We start from the raw sequence: 19,413 nt of genomic DNA on the forward strand, positions 1-19,413 counted from the left end.
GTTAGGGATGTCTGGCTCACATTTAGGACTTGGTGACAATGTTTAGATGAGGTTAAGTGTGTGATAATGCCAAAGCCAGTGTCCTGTCAACTCATCAGCAACACCGGTTTGAAATGTGTGGATAAAACATGTTGTTCAACGTCTAATGAGAAAATGAAAATGAAATTAGCTTCAGTAAAAGAAAAATATAAGTAGACTATGCTAAGTAAAGTAGGGACTTGAATATAAATGTTTAAACTGTAAAATTAGCAGGTTTTTCCATTGTGAATTTGTCATAGTCAATATGGGAATGACTTTACATGATCTACAAGTACATCTGAACCAATGCTGGATAACAAATGAAACTCATTCTCTCACTGACACAAATAATGTCTATAGAGCAGCTACTCCAAGTGATATATTAGTCCAGGAACTGGGTTTTCAATATTAAATACACCAGATCAAATCTCCTAAACTCATCAGGCCCAATCTTCCTGATGCTTTGGTGATGAGATGAGCCTTTAGTAGCTGAGCCATCTCCCCAGCCCTATGGAGCCATCATCTCCACAGCCCTATGGAGACATCTCTCTAGCCATATAGAGCCTGCCTACATTCTTTGTCTGTCTGTTTTATTTTTCTCTTGTATATTACATCCTGACCTGAGTTTCCTCTCCCTCCACTCTTCCAAGTTCCTCACCCTTCCCTCCTCCCCTCTCTCCCAGATCCACTCTTCCTCTGTTTCCCTTCAGAAAATAGCAGTCCTCCCAGGGATATCAACGAAACACAATACAAGTTACAATAAGACTTGACACATACCCTAAAATCAAGGTTGGAAGAGGCCACCCAGTTGGAGGAAAAGATTCCCAAGAGCAGGCAAATGAGACAGAAACAGTGCCACTCCCAAGGTTAGAAATTTCACAAGAAAACCAAGCTAAACAACCACAACGTATATACAGAGGACATAGTGCAGACCCATACAGGCTCCCTGATTGTGGCTTCAGTCTCTATGAGCTCCCAGCTTAGTTAATTCTGGTAGCTGTGCACTTGTGGTGTCCTTAACCCCTTCAGTTCCTACAGTCTTTTTCCCCCTTCTCCTCTGGATTCTCCAGCCCTGCCTAACGCTTGGGTACGGGCTTTCTGCATCTGTTTCCATCAGTTGCTGAATAAAGCCTCCCTAATAAAGATTATTCTAGGCTCTGGTCTATGAGCACAGTAGAATTATCATTGGGAATCATTTCACTGACTTTTTCCATCAGTTGCTAGGTGAAGCCTCCCTAATGATGATTATGCCAGGCTCTGGTCTATGAGTGTAGTAGAATTATCATTAGGAATCATTTCATTGACTTTTTATTTCTGTTTTATTTTTAGCCAGTCATGTTCTACCCTAAATATCCAGTCTCCAGTTCTTGGCCATCTAGGCAGTGTCAGGGACAGGCTCCCTCTCATGGTATAGGCCTCAAATTGGACCAGTCATTGATTGTCTACCCCCAGAGCCCCACACGTTTTATGCCACCACTACCCCAGCACGTCTTGCTGCCAAGATGAATTGAAGATCAAAGGTTCTGTGCTGGGTTGGTGTCCCAGTCCCACCTCTAGAAGCCTTGCCTACTTACAGAAGATGGCCCATTCATGAAGCCTACGTTCTTATAATTACTCATGGAATTACTCCGATAATATTTATGAAGGATAGATGAAATTGTTCATGTGCCCAGCAAAAGCAAACATCACTGTAATAAGAAAATATTTCAGAAATGTTATTTATCTACTTACTGGAATACAATGATAAGCAATGATATTTTAAGAAGTCCAAATAATAATTATAGGAGACTCCGGCCTTTCAAAGAACACATTTCCAAGGAATGGCTTATAAGTAGATATTCTGCTGTTTGAAATATTTATTTTCAGGGATTAAAACAATATTTTGACTTTAGTAAATGCTACGGCATAATTTACTTCATAATTTTTAAATAGTTTGTATGTGTGTGTGTGTATGTGTGTGTGTGCATGTATGTGGGCCTGCATGTGTATGACTCAGTGCTTTGCATGTATGCCCTGGTTCCTATGTGGAGGTAGATCAATAAATGAAACCACCTTCCTTTAGACATTCTCTCTTGTGCTAGGTATGCTGGGCTAGCTAACCTACAGACTTCTAAGGAGTGTCCCATTTCCATTTCCCACCTCCCCATGGAGGTGCTGGGATGATAAGTGGGTTCTACAGATTTACATTCATGTTGTCGAGTTTACATAGCAAGGGCTATGTCCAGTGAATCAGTGCCTCGTCTTACTAGGCACAGTTCATGTGGAAGCATGTGTCCTTGAACAGAACGTCACTGAGACTATCCTCTCCCTTCCTTATTTCTTTCTACCACTTCCTTCTTTGCTGCCGTTTACATGGTAAAGCCTCTATGACAACATGAATTTTCATTTTCCTCCCCTCGATTCAGCCATGGTTCCACTGTGTCCCATCAGCATTGACTGCTGTGTAAAGCCCCACGGAACTGGAACTCATGAGAAACTCTCAGAATTTTTCAGATTCTAGCCTGGCAGGAAGTGACCTACAGTGCCATAAAACCCCAGTGATCTTAGAGAGATTCATTCTCCATTGCTAAATGAGAGAGAAATGTGTACATCATTCCTAGAGGATTTTCACGCGTAGTTCTCAAATGAGGGTAGTCTTTCCCCAAATCAAACACATTTCTGCAGCTATCAAATTTTATATGAGTATTTTAGAGAGTTCTTTAAAAACTCGGAATTCCTGGCACAGCGGCTCATTCAGGGTGCCATTCCAAGAGCAGCAACTGCCAACACCTCTCGTTAGGAAGAATGTGGTTATTCTCCAGTATTGCCAGACAGGCCTTCTCAGGCTCTCCTCACACATGTGGCCCATACTTCAAAATTCTGGAGACTGGGAAGACTTCCTGGAGTCAATATCCCGACTCAGTACTCGTCCAGTTAAATGGGAGCTAATAACAAGCATGAAATGGTATATTCCATATTAGAGTTGCGGTGGGGGACCACTCACAACGATCCTGCCTTCAGAAACCACAACGCTGGTAAATCATCCTAAATCTTTAACACCCATTCACAAGAACACTTACTCTTTCGTCAAAAGTCACATCATTCTGATTCATGTGTAGTGCTAAAAGGGGGAACTTGACAGAATGTGTCTGAACCTTCCCCAGACACTAAAATATTTTCATAGCTCCAGAAGCAAAAGGAAAACAGGGTAAAATCTCCTGACCGTGTAATAGAGTCTGCTCTGGGCCTGTGGCCTGGATAACAGCAGTAGGTGGCAACTTAAAAGAGAAACGCTAATCCCATGATAGCTTCCGCTTCCATGTTAAAGCCTTCTCAAAGAATAAGAAAAAAGTGAATATTAATGATTAAAACAGATAGTTGATTTTATACACACATACAAAATGAGATTTTAAAGGGGTAATAGCAGTCATTATATGAAAATAATTAAGTAGACTCAGCTTAATTTTTAACAAAAAAGCATGTAATATATAAAAGAACTTTCATTTGTAGAAACATGAATACCTTTACAGCCTCCATGGACTGTAAAATAGTTTCCTTAACTTAATTAAAATTCTATATTTATCAACCCAAATAAGCAGAGAAATCTTTTTCTGTAAAAAAAAAAAAAAGATCAAGGAATCTATGTAGGCTTTGCTGGCTGAAGCTCTGTCTTCTCCTTGTCCGACCTTCTTTATTCTTTTCTCCTAACCTTGTGTCTTTTCTTATCTCTGCCTTTTACTTACTTATTTTGCTTGGGACTTCATTGCACATAAAGGAAACTTAATCTTAGCTTTTGTAATTTGAGCTGTGGGTTTTAGCCTTTAACTATTGAGCCTCCTCTTTGGCCTGATAATTTACTTGGTTGTCTGGTGATAAAGTTGGAAGGTTAGATCATCAGCATCTAAGACGCAATAAATTCTGTAATAATAATGAGTTGTTGTAATAGGTGTCAGGCTTTGAGCCCACATAGCCAATTAGAGGTTCTGTGAGCTACACTTTCATTTGCAAGGCTCACACTGGCAACACATCTGTAATTACATATCATTCTATTGAATTCTGCCACATCAATTGTCTCTACAGAAACATTCTTGACAACTGGTGCTTTCATTGAATTCCCTTGAAGGTCTGAAGATAGCAGAGAAGAAGGGACACCATGAAAACAGCTTTCTTTATTGTCTCCATAAGTGGTGTGTCAAGATTCATCCATGAAAATGGAAATACTCACCTGCACTATATATATATATACATATATATATGTATATATATATATGTATATAGTATCTTTTTCAAAGAAATTTCACTTTATATCACTGTACTACTCATCTCAGTTTCATGAATGTTGGAACATTTGTTCAATAAAGATAGTGCAGTCTGGTGAGACAGTATGGGCATGGATCAGTGGTTAAGTTGGTGACAGTCTTTCCAGAAAGACGCTGTGGAGAGGCCTTGCCACAACGTGCACTCTCCTGCTTGGACCGAATCCTCAAGACACTCACGAGGTTTCGCAAGCGATCATTAGTGAAACCTCCACTACAATTAAAAGCCCATGCCCAAAGACAGCTTGTAAAAAGACACATGTGTTTAAGTACACATATAAAAGTCCATGTCAAGGTGCCAGAGCTTATGTGGGAAGAAAACCCAAAGCATCTTTGCCGCACTATACTTCTTGCTGTCTTCTATTTAAGTAAAAATTGCTGAACATTTCTAAAAGGCTTGAAAATTCCACCCATGAAATCTACAAATGTTATAAAGATTTTCAAAAGAAAGTAAGTCTGCGGTGACATCACAATCCATCCTCTAAACAGGTTTCAAAGGAAGCAAACAGAAAATAATCATCTATCTAGGAGACATTGAGCGAGGTGGGACTCTAAACTGCCACTTTCTGTCAAGAAATACAGGACTTTATTTTTCTTTTCAACGAAACTCTAAATTGAAGTCTGTTGGTCTAAATACAGCTCTATGTAGTAATTTAGGAGTCATCTATGAAAACATATGTACATGCAAATGAAGATTGTCTTCTGGGCTTGCATGAATTCATTTTATTGCCTGGGTAACAGTGGATATATTCACGCTTTCAAGTTCAGCCTGACAAATATTTATTGGACTAGCAAAACCCTGTGATATGCCTATAGAGAAATTATAGACTTCAAAGAGATGAAAGGGTGAGAAGAATGTACCATGGTGAATAAAATATGGGAAAGTATAGTAAGTATTAGTTAGAAAGTCTTGGAAGAGTATAAATGGAGTTTTCACAACATTGTTTGAAATGCTAATTTAACTACTGAATTGCCAAGGACTTTTAATGACACATTCTTTTAAAATGTGTTTGCACATGAAACAATTTAAAGCAAAGTGAATAAACAGGGAGATCAAAAGAATAGGAGAACATGGAAAAAAATGCAGATACACCAATAAACAAGAAGAATGAGGACAAGAACTGTATACCACATGGCTGACCCAACAGAAAAAGAGAGGTTCTGAAACGCTGTATGATACAAGAGCTGGGAGGTATTTTAGTGACTATAGCATGATAACATTGAAAACCCTGGTGAAATAGAATTGGCAATAGGGTGAATACGCACTCATGCTCTGTGTGTGGGGAGAAGCGTTCCAAGTCAACGTTGGTATAGGATAAAATGAAAGAATCTAGGGATTGAGATTATAATTGAGAGCAAAGATCCTGGAGAGGGCAGGGTAGGAGAGCCATGATAAGGAATGATTAGATCAGGAAGGAGGGGTTTTGTTTCTCACAAGTCAGGGAGCAGCAAGAAGCCAGATTCCGCCAAGCCCGCCAAGGAACACATTTTAGAAGATTCCCTGTCTCATGATTTCAAACAAAAATTATGTGTGAACGAAAGCTCCAGACCTGGGGTTGGAGTTACACGGAGGGATAAAATAAGAACTTCATGAGAAGAGCAGGCTGGAAGCTTTGTTTAGCCAAGAAAGAGTAACCACATTTTGTAGCTGGTTGAAATCTGAGTGCAGCGCCTCCCATTCAGAGGACAGACTTCACAACCGCCACATTTTTTACAATGGCTTTCACAGGCCTGCTTTATATCTGTTTCTTTAATTAGAAGACACACTGCAAACTTCCTGGAGTTGTTCCTACATCTAAAAGGAGAGCTGATGAGATCTGTGTCACCGCCTACAAGGCAGTAAGTGTGTGGAATTCTGCTGCTTGGGCAATATGGAGGAACCTAGCCGACATTGTGTAAATGGAACCAAGCAGGAATGGAATTTATAATCCTGTCTGCTCAGCAGGCCAAGGCTCCTTGCTCCCTTCTAGTAATTTGCAACAGTGTGCACTGGAGTCGCCAGAACAGCTTGCTAAAGCACAGACGGCTGGGTTTCCTAGCTGGCTTTCCGGGAGGCGTGCCTACAAATGTTTTTCTAACAAGGTCCCGGTGATATTGACCTTGCTGGTCTGAGGACCACATGGTGAGAGCCAATGCTCTAAAACACTTAGAACTCATTGTCCCCAGTAAGGCAAGTCTTTGTAAATAAGACTATTTTTATTTAATTTCTGGTAAAAGAAATAGAAAATTTAGGGATTGCTGGTTTGATTAACATAGCAACTATAATATTTCCCAAACAGCTTCCTATATATAAGTCTACTTTCAAATTTACAAAGAATGTCTTATCTATCACCATCACTCTGGAAAATGACTCCAAATATTTGTTAGTGAGTCACAGATTCTGCTTCTCTTCAGAACATCGTTCATATAGAAAACTTCCACCCAGCCCTTAATTTGGCTGATTATTTGTATTTTTCACTTTAATATGGATGAGGAACTCAACTACTTTGAGTACTTTGAATATATGAATTTCAGTTGTTCACCACAACTACATCGGTGATTTATTTTGTTAACTTTGTTTACAACTGTGGAAAATGAAGTGGGAGAGATCCAACTAAAGGCTAAACCAAAGGCAACACAGATGACCTTTTCGGCTCAATGATTTGGTCTTTCCTTTCTCCCCAAATTGCTGAACATTCCTCGATCATACACCATGACTTCAAACACCTACCTGTCCCCAGGAAGAGGACGTGGTATCGTCCGTCAGCAGCATTCACACGGTCCACGGCTATCTTCGTGTACTTGTAGTCAGTGCCTGTGCGGACAATCAGAGGCCTTCTGTGGATGGGGTAGATGGAATTGTACATGAGAGGGTGGTTGCGAATAAAGGTGACGACATCATCTGGGAAGTCCTTGGTGGTTCTCATGGTAGGTGTAAATGCCCCGCCTGGGCACTGAAAAAAAATAGAAGAAAATAAGTTAATAAAATGGTTTCCTTGTCTTAATAATAATCATATTCAAAACACTTAAAAAGTCGAACTTTCTTTAAGTACATTGGAGATCCAGAGAGAAGAAGATGAGTCATTTGATCTTAGACAGAGAGGTCTCTATCTATAGAAAGCTTTGAGGTGCATTTCCTTAGATATCTGAATGGCTTAGATAATTGAGTAGAATGCTTCCTTATTCTACAGAGTCTCCACAGAGGGGCTGACACACATCTGAATATGTTCTAACTTTTCCCTCTTTTCATCCATCATCCTTCTATCTCCAATTTTGTAACAGGAAGTATATTGCTGGCAACAACACGCATGGACACATTCTAATGCTGCTATGACTTTAAAACAAATTAGGTGGCCATTATCACATCCAATTAGAATTCTAATGTAAAAATCTTTTTCCGTATAATCTCCCTTCCCTAGACAAATCTTGAAGTTGGAGCTCAGTGTGGGGATGAGCTCTGATACTGTCCATCTGGGAGAGAGTTCCATCAAGTACAATAGCTACAGAGAGCAAAACACCACCAGCTTAGGATGTCCTGCCAACTCTCCTATCTGCAGGGAGTCAAGCTTGCCACTGGAGCTAGTGCCTGCCACCCCTGAGTCTCAGGAACAATGGTCTTTAAGTCTTGGTACGTGCAGTTGCCCATCTGGCTTTCCCATTTGCTCACTCAGTTCTCATTTCCCTTTACCAAATGGTGCTTTCCATATTTATTGCTTTCATATCTACTGCATGTTTGTTGCCTAGATGGTAAACTGAATTGGATCTGCCTGGTTTGCCTATCATTTCATCATACAATGAAACTAGCAACAGTCAATGTCTGGTGACTGTAGCTGAGGGAGTGATTACATTCTTCATTAGATGATCTGGCCTGAAACTTTGGTATGAGGGCCAGATGAAAAAGAAGGTGCCCTTCTGTCTGGAAGAGGAATGGATAGAGCCACATGTTGTCAGGGCAGATAGAAAAAGGCAAATGGCATTGGGAAAATAGGCAACTAGAAAGCTTCCACGGTGGAAGCGGACTGACAGAGAAGGATGGTTACCCTGATAGCCAGGATCAAAGTTTAGGTAAAATGGAAATGCTGAAGGTTGGAGCTCACACTCACTCACTGGTAGACCGTGTGTGCTAAGTCCTGTGAGCCAAATTGGTGAAGTAAATATGTCAGCACGAACAGTGTGTGTCTAAATCTATTAAATACTCCATAACATTACTTTCATGACAAAAATGGATTTCACATTTTACTTCAAATACAATACCCCAGTTTTAGTTTTATTTAGTCTTTAAGGGAATACTGCATAAAGCAAACAAAGCAAAATTGCTGTTCTTAACATCTTGGGAATTACGGTACGTTATCAGGACTGTGGCCTACTAGAGAGCTTGGCTTTTCTCAAGGCCGACAGCGAAGCAACTCTTTACTCCCGTCAGGAACAGAATGTGAACACTATCAGACTTTAACAGAGGACAGAGATGGGGAGGTTTGTGTGAAATCTGTCTAATCTTTACTGCTGCCTTTGTTAAGAAAGACCAACACATTGGAAACCAAGCAAGACATGTCATCTCCTGTGCTGGAGCCTTGCTATATCTAGCCAATGACATCAGCTCTTTGTGTCAGCACGGACAGGCAAACATTTGCTCAAACCTCTCGGCAGAATCCACACGCAAACCCATTATCATCATGAATGCACGCGTTAGGCCAAGAACAATTTAGCCAAGAACTTTTTATAGGACATACATACATTAACCACACACATTCTCTTTTTAGAAAAAAAAAACAGCTAAAGAAATAAATAATAAAGACAGTCTGTCATTGGATATTCCCATGACCTTGGAATATTTTTCATTATAAGAAAAACATTGCATGTAAATATTCCTGTTTATAAATTTCCCAAAATGAAGACCAAACGGGGACACAGAATTGAATTTGAGGTTGTTCAAAGCTGACAGTTGTGTTCCATACTTCTTCAAAGTAGGGGTTATGGGTGTTTCCAGCCTTCGTCTTTCACACAAAGTGGAAAAAGGGCAGCATTGCTGCTCACTGAATGAAATGTGGAAAGAACAATGTGAGGGCATCATCTGGAACATCAGTTCCAGACTCTGAAGACACCACTAATTGTGGCTTGCTCTGTTGATCCATCTCCTCAAGTGTTTGTAAGCATTTTTGCTGGTACTAAAAAAGTGCATAGTTAGCTTACATTACGAGGCGTGCTGCATAATGTCCAGTCAGTTTAGTACTCTGATGTGTGATTACCTATAAAAATAATTTCTTTTATTTTTGAGATTAATATAGTTACATAATTCACTGCTTCTTTCCTTCTTCTGAACTCTCCCATTTATCTCTTCTTGCTTTCTTTCGAATGGCTTTTTTTTAAATTAAACATTGTTGTATACATATATGTGACAGCCTATTAAATTATCTGAGTCTTATTTAGAACTTTTCCTTAAAGTTAAGAAAATCTTAATGAAAGTTTTGTTAAAGTTGCTCAAAATTTGTTAAAGTTGCTGGTTAAATAGGTAGCACAAACTTGTAGTTTTTAAAAAATTCATTTTTATTATTTTTACAATTTTTATTTTTGTTGTTAGTGATGATATATGCATATGTGTGTGTCTCTGTGTGTGTGTGTGTATCTCTGTGTGTGTGTGTGGTTTAAAGACAGCTTTGTGGAGTCAATTCTGTTTCCCCACTTTTACATAGGTTCCAGGAACTGAATTCAGGTCATAATGCTTGCAGAGCAAGTTTCTTTATCTGCTAAGCCTTCTTGGCAGCCCCAGTCTAGAGTTCTGTACATTTTTACCCTCAATAATTGCTTTAGTCATGCTTTTATTATCTATGCACAATGTTCTCCTACCTTAAAAATAAGAGTCTCCTCCTGTGACATCATTTTCAAATTTAGAAAAGGATTATTCTAATTAAGAATCACACTGCTGATTCATGACACAGGATTAGCAGTCAAGACAAAATGAGTTGTAAAAATGGTGACAAGATAAAAAAGTGACCCCCCCACCCCCTCAATATGCACTGTTGAGTTTCCTCATTGTAAACCAGGCAAGGACATTTAGTGGGCCACGGCTCTTTCATGGTCATCTGGAACAGGGAAGCATGCATATTGGGACCTTGGGGTAACATAAACCATATTTTAGTCTAGAAATTTCAGCAGTTCAAATTTCACGCTAAGGTCTTTTATCTTGTTTAGGCGAAAAGATATGTGTCCAATTTTGCCTATGTAATTGAACATAAGGTCTGGAGGAGCCATCGAGCTTAAGGGTAAGCTGCTATGGTGATATTTTCCTACAGGCATAGAATTTCTAGCTGTATTGCAAATATGTATCTTTATACCTACAGATAAGTGTTGCTTTTTCTCCTCATCAATAAAACTGCTTTGTGCAGCAGATGGAGACAGTTATAGAGAATCATACTCCAAATGCTTAAAATGCAGATAGGTGACCGTGGGGTGCCCAGTCCCAGTAAGCACATCTACAGTATAATCCATACACCCATGGATCAAAGAAACCCAAATAAGAAGGGGTAAAAGTTTGAAAGGGTAAGAGAATGAGAACTCGTGTCACTAGCTAGTGTCATGTAGACATGACCAGGTAGCTGCTCTGTGGATACCCCAAGCTGTGAGACTATTCCACCTTATCTGAAGGTCAGAGAGTTTGACCTTAATTTTTGCTCTTTCAAAGTTTTTGCTAACAGGCGTGGCTACAAAACAAGATATCCTGACCTAGGAGCTGGTTACTTGGTGTTTTGGACTTAAGATGGCCATAGATCTGGATCTGCTCCACCCTGACCAAAGGTCAGAGAATGCAAGCATACTTCTGCTCCTTCTTTTGAAATAGGAGGTTTGACCTGAGAAGAGGCTGCCTGCAGGATCCTTAGTCTAGGATGGGTTCACTGCCCCCAAACATCAAATACTCTCCTTAGGAATTCATGGCTTGATGTCTCAAGCACTGGAGCAGATAACTGTTCTAGTTGTCCTTTGTATCATGCTAAAGCAGTCTTTGGCCTGCCCCCTTACCCCCCATTTTGTATCGGGGTATAATAGTGTATGGAAAATTAAACACGGGCCAACTCAGGACTTAGAACTTGTAATTCAGCATTCAGTATTCGCTGAGTGGCTCTCCTGTTACTATCCTGTGTCTCTGTGTTTCTTCCTTTTCTCTATACCTCCTAGCTCACATCTCTAATCCTCATGCCCCTGCCCTGGATATTACAAAGCCACCAGGGCTGGGGTTTGTGACAGAAGTAACCACAAAAAGCTGACTCATGACATTGCTCCTATGGAATCTCCACATAAAAAAGACTTGCTTAGGAGGGGAGAGATGGCTCAAAGGATTAGAGCACTGACTGTTCTTTCCTAAGTCTTGAGTTCAATTCCTAACAACCACATGGAGGCTCACAACCATCTGTAATAATATCTAGTGCAGGCAGAACATTGCAGCGTAATAAATCTTAGAAAAAAGACCTGCCTAATGAATACCAGTTCACACGCCAATGTGAATGTTGGAAACGTCACAAGGTCTCATCACTAGAAGAGCTCCTGAGAGAGTGAGAATCAGTTTTATCGAGAGACCAAGTCCCTAATAGCTTAGCAAATGCAGTGAGGCAAACCCTAGTCTTATGTATATAGGAACAGCATTAAATGAATTCAGAAGGTCATGCATATGTGTTTGTATTGTAATGAGCTGGGCGGTGGTGGCGCACGCCTTTAATCCCAGCACTTGGGAGGCAGAGGCGGGCGGATCTCTGTGAGTTCGAGACCAGCCTGATCTACAAGAGCTAGTTCCAGGACAGGCTCCAAAACCACAGAGAAACCCTGTCTCGAAAAACCAAAAAAAAAAAAAAAAAAAAAAAATTTAGAAAAAAAGAATAATTACAGAAAATGTCATAAATGTGAATGTGCTGGGGTATATGAGAATTTGGAGGGGTAACAGAAGGATGGAACTGATGTAAATACAAAAAGAAGATGGTATAATCACTAAGTCCCATCAGAAACATTGGCATTCTGTAGGTTAATTTATTATACAGGTCATCACTGAATCATTTTAGTTAAACTTCTTAATTATTTGTTTTTCCCAGTTGTTTTTTCCCACTCTTATAAAGTTGTGGTAAATACTTCTTTCTGAGACATCTTCACTGAAGTGCCAACAGAAAAGCTGAAAGCAATGACCCTTCTGCAGAAGAGAGAAGAACAGTTGTGTCTGTGTCTAACTCCTGAGCTACTCTCAAGTGTTTTTAACCATTGATGCCTCTAGTCTTTTTATATTGTCCTTAGATCTGTGAGGAAAGTAACTTCTTTGAATAATTATTTTATCCAAATATTATTTGATGAGTCCTGTGGTAAGCATTAGAATAAAGAAATTACTGTGACTTTCTAGATACAAGCATACTAATAAAATAGACAAACATCATTTTTTGACAATAAAGTAATAATCGGAGACACATAAAATCTAAATGGCAGAGCATGATTCAAGACCAAATATCATGCACATGAAAGAGTCAGTATTATAAAAGTGAATTTATCGGGCTGGTGAGGGCTCCCCAGATAAAGGTATTTGCTGCCAAAGTCCATAATTCATACATAGTAGAGGCTGCAAAATGATCTGTACCTATACACACACACACACACACACCTAACTGGAATAAATATACAAATAACATTAAAGGACTGAATAGGTAATATTTATGAATAGATATAAATGAAGCAACTATTAGTGAAATAATAAGCTGTGAATTTGAAGAATAGTAGGGAGTGGTATATGGGCCCTGAAGGGAGTAAAGGGAAGGGAGAAATGCAATTAAACTATAATCTCAAAAATGAAGAAAAGAAAACAAAGTTAGGAGAGTGAGCAAATATGACTGCTAGTATCAGTATGGAAGAGAAACAGAGGCTGTGTTCTTTGGGGAACTGTTCTCCTTAGGATGCTGGTGGATATGGTTCCGAGACACCCTGAAATGGGAGTTAAAAATGATCGCGTTATTAGGTTCTGCTTCAGTGGGGTGTGCAGGCTATGAAGAAGTCTACAGAAGCCTCGCCCTCACTGTGACAGGATAAGGTAATTTATTAGCTCAGCCACAGAGCCTGCAGTCTCGCTTGCCCTTTGCGACACACCAATGGTGTCTTCTTTCTTCCACAAACTAAGAGTACTTAGGGGAAAACATTATGACACACTTGGCAGCCCTCCCAGCACTTACGTGTGCTTGCTGGTTGGGCTGTTCGCTAGAACAGCAACTTACCCTGCTTTGAAGGAACACCTACAGGGAAGCTGAGAAAGAGGGTATAGGATTTCTGCCAGTGTCATTTATGTAAAAACACAGTTATATATTTATGAGGTTGACCCAGCAACTAGACTACTGTGGAGAAATGAAAAAGGACAGTCACAGTTGATCCCTCATTGGGAAGACTTCTGAGACAGAGATGACATTCTTGACCTAGAGGAAGAGGACTGTGGAGTTCACTTGGCTGAATATCCTCTGGCTACAGAAGTAGGAAGCATAGGGTTGAGGCAGCCACTGGCAACTGAGTAAGAAAGCTGACTTCACGCTGTTTTGCTGGGCTCAGGGTGGAGCGACCAGTTCTTTGGGGAAGCATACTTCTCTAGGAGGAGTTCCAGGGTCATTTCTCCACCCTGCCCTGTTGATTCCCCAAGGATCACTCATCTGACAATTTCTGGATTTAAAGGAGCTGTTGTGGTCTCAATACCAGATGTAAGAAACCACATTATAGAAAAATGTCTTAAGTACTGATTACTCCCATTTTGCAAGGATTCTGTTCCAGATGTGTGTGTCACTAATCCCTGGCTTATTCCACACTGTTTTAGGACTTCGGAAAATGCTTATTCTGAAGGGCTTTAAAAAAAAAATGGGACTGTTAGCAGAATTTTCTAATTTAGCGTTGGTTTATTTGTGGAAAAGGGTTGGTCTCTTACCACAGTGTGCACAATTATTGCTTTTCGACGGAGTGGTTTTCTATGTGATACTCAAAGCCCTGTGTACATGTCAAAGTGGCTTTTAAGATGTCACATGGGGGAAGAGCCATAGGTAGAATGAGGCGGATTTCAGTTGCACAAATATCCTGACCATGCCTAATTTCAAGTAACTGCTTGAATGTCCTTGGTTGAGAAAAGGAACAAATAATATACTCAGGAGACAGGAGCAATCTGGTTTCCGAACAGCCTTCATGAGATTCTGAGGCCTCAATTCAATGAATGCAACCATAAGCTACAGGAGGGAGGGGGTGAGTTTTTCTGAGTTTGCAAGTCAGTTGCTTCTGTACTATCTGCTCACACACTGGAGAAAGTACACCAAACTGTAACCACCTGTTACTGTTCTGTATGAAAGTGTAGGTTTAATTAGCCCAAGTTCTAGTCATTTAAAAAGCATAATTTACGTTTGAATCAGTTAGCAGTTAGTCTTCTGGGAATGCATGAAATAATTTGAACAAAGCAAAGAGAGACTTTTACTCACATGCAATTTTCTCTGCCTTTCCCTCCATTTTCTCCTCCTAAGTCATCTTTGCTCCATGCCTGCTATCAGTTGAAGGGCCCTGAGATGATTACATCTGTTGATTGTTTTCTTTGGTTGTAAAAGCAATTAGTCAGTGTTCTGCCTAATCAAGTTACTTGTTAGACATTTTAAACTGTACCATTTTAAACAGAGTGTTTTTAGAAATAAATAACAAGAGTATCTGACTCTTTTGCCTACTCTTGAGACCCTTTTTCTCCCTCTGAGTTAACCCCTTTAATATTGTATGGAGGTGTGTGCCTAATCATATTGTACTTTGTTGAGTTCAGTACCTATCCATTGGGAGGACTGCTCTTTCCTGAAGGGAAACAGAGAAGGAAGAGGGGAGGGGAGGTCTGGGAGTAATGAATGAGCAGATGCTGCAGCCAGGTTGTATTATATGAGAGAAAAATAAATAAAAATTAAAAGGAAAAAAGAATATCTGTATCTGTGTTTGTCAGAGGGAGCAGCGCACAGTTTTGTTTTATTCCATTGTGTTTTTATCTGGTTTAGCTTCAAGAGAATACTTTAGTGGAATTATTTTGGTAGTGTGCCTTCTTTTTTATTTTTATTAACAAATTGATCAATACTCTTGTCAGCTCTTCCAGAAAAGTTTGGTGGAAAGGAGCAGTGAATATATCCATTTGGTCCTTCTCTTCTTGGGAGTTTTATTTTGTTTTGTTTTGTTTTGATTTTTTTCCTATTGCTGCTTCAGTCTCCTTGTGTGTTATGGCTTGTTTAATCTGTTTGTGTTCTCATTATTTAACTCTTTCAGATCATATGTGACTAATGATTTATCAAATTATAGATTTATCAAGATTTCTGGGATGGAACCGTTTTCTCTAATAAGTATATTAAGTTCATTAGAATACTCCCTAATTTAATTATATTGTCTTCCTTTTATTTTTGTCAGTTCAGCTAGGGATTAGTCAGTCTTAGGTATCTATTGACTGCATTGTGGTTGATTGGTTGTATGTTCTGATCTTTATATGTATTTCATCAATATCTGCCAAGATACTAGTTGGTGGGGGTGCACACCATTAATTCTAGCAGTTGTGGGGCTGAGGCAGGTGGATCTGGGAGTTCATGGTCAGCTTGGTCTACAGAGTTCCAGAACAGTCAGCACTGTGCAGGGAAACCCTGTCTTGAAAAACAAAGCCAAACCACATCACACACCCTGACTTCTTTACCTCACTGCCTACTGTTTCTGAACTTGCCTTTGTACTGTTTTTCCAAGACTTTTAAGCACATGGTAGGTTATTTGAGGTATTTTGATATTGTATTAGATTAAGCTATTTTATTTGATCTGTCAGTGTTTTTCCTGGGTGTATATATGTGTATCATGTGCGTTCTTAGTCCCTGTAAGGCCAGGAAAGAACATTGGTACACTTGGAACTGGAAGAATGGATAGTTGTGAACCTCCATATGGGTGCTGCGAATCAAACCAGAGTTGTCTGCAAGAGCAACAAATGATACTAACTGCTGAGCCATTAATTCCAGTCCATTTTTAAAACTTAGATTTATTAATTTCATTTTATGTGTGAGAGTTTTGACTAAAAATATATGTATGTCTGTGTGTCATGTGAAAACCTGGGTCCTCTGCAAGAATAACAGGTAATCATGACAACCAAGCCATCTCTCCATGTCTGTTTTGACTTTTTAATGTAAACATTCATCGTCATAAATTTCACTTTTAGTAATATCTTAGCCACAGCCCCAAAGGTTCTGGAAAGTTATACTTTCACTTTCATTTGGTTCAAGGATTTGAAAATTTTCCTGATTGATTTTTTTCAATTAACAGCTGCTCCAAGCAGACACATATGTCAAAGGGGCAGGTAACATTAGTTATCTCTAGGTTAATATTCACAAGAGTATCATTATCTACAACAAAATTTCTTAATGTAAAAATGTAAAAAAATATTATTAAACAAACAAACAGCTAGCAGGTACTGTATGCTGGAGCTTGCCTTTGGTCCTAGATCTTGGGAATCAGAAGCAGGTGGATCTCTATGAGTTCAAGACCAGCCTGGTCTACTTAGTGATTAAACTGGACAAGGCTTATATAAAGGCTTATATATGTTGCCATAGTAAAGACTGTGTCAACAAAAGAAAGGAAAGGTGTGAAGCACTGTTGGTATTAGTGTTAGCATATTAAGTCTCCCTCTGAAAATTTCAAAGTGAGAGCTTTAAAATTAGAAAAAAAAATATATCTACCATATTTTACTAAGGCGACTTAGAATTTTGGTGAAATTTTGCTATTAATTATAGCACTTGTAAAATCTCACTTTTATAACATACATGACATATTAGCACATCTCAATCCAGGCAAAAATTAAGCTAGAACTATGAAGCTGAAAATCATAATGAGCAAACCCAGAGGACCATAGTTATATTTAATAATTGTAAATGAAGTTTCTGCTTAAATAAGATAAAAGTAAATGTCACTAGTACTTACAGTGCCAGGGCGAGGATATGGAATTCTGCCTTGATAGGATATCAGCTGGTGATTGGGGCCTTCTTTGTGAGCAAAAGGCCCATTGAACACAGTCTGAATATCAGATAAATGGTACACACACACTGCCGATCCTTTAAAAACAGAGCTGAAAACGAAAGCAAAGAATCTGTTTTATTTTTTTCTAAAATCTATTTTATTTGTGCCGGTGAATTTGGGCACTTTGGTTAGGGGAGCAGATCAATGGTTTGCTCAGCAGCAGAGAAGCTTCCTTCTGTAGCAGAGGGGAATCAGTCCCAAAATCTGAAGCCACAGGAGCACAGTGAGTGACCTTGAAACATTCTGCCCTAATCCAGACATCTCCAGTAATCCCTCAGGGGGAGGTAGACACACACTCACATCCCTAGCCAAGAGTAAATCTCCAACTGATAACTACTTGCCAATGAAGTCATATTTTTTTACTTAATAGTGACTCCAAACAAGAAGCCTAATTAAAAAAGTTTTAGATGGAAATAAAGCTTTAATCATTACCATTAACATCAGTAGGTAAAAATGAAACTTTCTAATATTTAATGGTCAAGCTAATTTTCGACAAATATAAATTAGAAAAATTTTATTAAAATCAGTATTTGACCGAAACCAATATTTTATTGGAATTTTTGTTATCTTGCCATTAATTTTTTTAATAAACTAAAGTGATGCTACTCATTTGCTTGATTTATTCATTAGCTCAGCATACCATCCAGGACATCCTGGGCACCTTGGGGTGTAGACCTAAATGACTAATAATCAGTATTCCTGCCAATTCTTTGATTTTGAAAAGCTCATAGCAGTAATTGCACCACACTTTATGTTTTTTTTCTTTCTCTTTTCTGTATGTTTCATGTGAGTGTGGGTGTGTGTATACACATTACATGCAGGCATGTGTACCTGTATTTGTGCACGCAAAAGTCAAAGGAAGACTCCAGGTGTTGTCCTCTGTCAGTGCTGGCCTGATTCCCTTCATACAGGGTCTCACTGTGAACCTGATGATGGCCATTTTGGTGAGATTAGCCTGCCAGCGAGCTCCCTAGAACATGTCTCTCCTTCTCTCTCTATCCCTAACCCATGAGGGGCTATATGGATGCCACCACACTTGGCATTTACGTAGGTGTCAGGAATCTAACTCGGGGCCTCATGTATGAACAACAAGATCTCTTTCTTACTGAAGAATCACCCCCAGGCACTTATACCACATTTAAAACTCACTTAGGAAATAATATTTCAAATCACCGTTTTGCAGTTTTCTAATAAATGAAAAGGAACTGATGTATCCTTCTCTTGAGTTCAAAAGACTTGGCTGGAGTACCAGGCTGAATTCAGAATAATATCTAGTACAAAATTAATAGACTGATATGTGCACAGAAAGTATCAACTATGTGGAAAACGCACTGCAAAACACCATAAAGTTGCCATTGGACTCCAGGAAAAGCTAGAAAATATTAAGCCTATTTTAAAATGCAAAAATATTGTCATATTACAGAATAACAGAACCGGTCCAGCTTTTGTCACCTTCTCAAAGGCATCACTTTAGTGATGAAGTGAAGTTATTTTAATTCAAATCAAAAATATTTTTTTTAGTTTTAATAACGCATGTCTGCTATAAAAATGTAAACAATTAAATATATACTCTTCCATGACTTCTACATATATACTTATGCTGGCACTGCTAAAATACAGGGTAGAAACATATTCTTCACCACCAATACCATGGATTCTGATTTTATTAAAACCATTTGTCTTTAACTTTGTTATGTCAACAAATACTTCAAGCATTTTACTTCTACTATTCAATTCACACTTTATTTCTTCCATAGAGCAACATGTGATTGTTCAAAATGCATTTGTAAACATTAGTTGAGATCAAATGTGTCTTAGTGATCTGGAAAAAGCAAGCAAAGTGAAAACATTTGTTGTTTACTGAAAGAGCTGCTGCTGTTTCATAATTAATTACCTGGACGTGGTGAAGATGCCGTACACAAGGGTGGTTCTCGGATTGTCGGTTTCTAGCAGAAACACATCCTCTATCAAAAGGAAAACATATTCTTTTAAAAGTTTCTCAAATGCTAGTTGCTGATTTTGAATTATCCTAATACAACAATTTCAACTGTGAGAAATAATCCTCAAGAAG

At 39.0% G+C, this 19,413-nt stretch overlaps 1 protein-coding gene across 1 annotated transcript in view; it reads right to left on the reverse strand.

Moving 5' to 3' along the window:
* The window catches only part of LOC121458956 (semaphorin-3C-like), a 150,925-nt gene that overhangs the window by 33,233 nt on the left and 98,279 nt on the right, over window positions 1-19,413 (reverse strand). Inside the window, exons 10-12 of the mRNA XM_041668397.1 lie at window positions 19,237-19,306; window positions 17,247-17,391; window positions 7,024-7,246 (exon numbers count right to left, since the gene is read on the reverse strand). Of these exons, the coding sequence (XP_041524331.1) occupies window positions 7,024-7,246; window positions 17,247-17,391; window positions 19,237-19,306 (438 nt within the window). The remainder of the gene's footprint in view (window positions 1-7,023; window positions 7,247-17,246; window positions 17,392-19,236; window positions 19,307-19,413) is intronic.

The sequence above is a fragment of the Microtus oregoni genome, unplaced genomic scaffold (genome assembly GCF_018167655.1).
Source record: "Microtus oregoni isolate MIOR12 unplaced genomic scaffold, Mior012 000018F_ref0000195, whole genome shotgun sequence".
Taxonomy (NCBI): Eukaryota; Metazoa; Chordata; class Mammalia; order Rodentia; family Cricetidae; genus Microtus; species Microtus oregoni.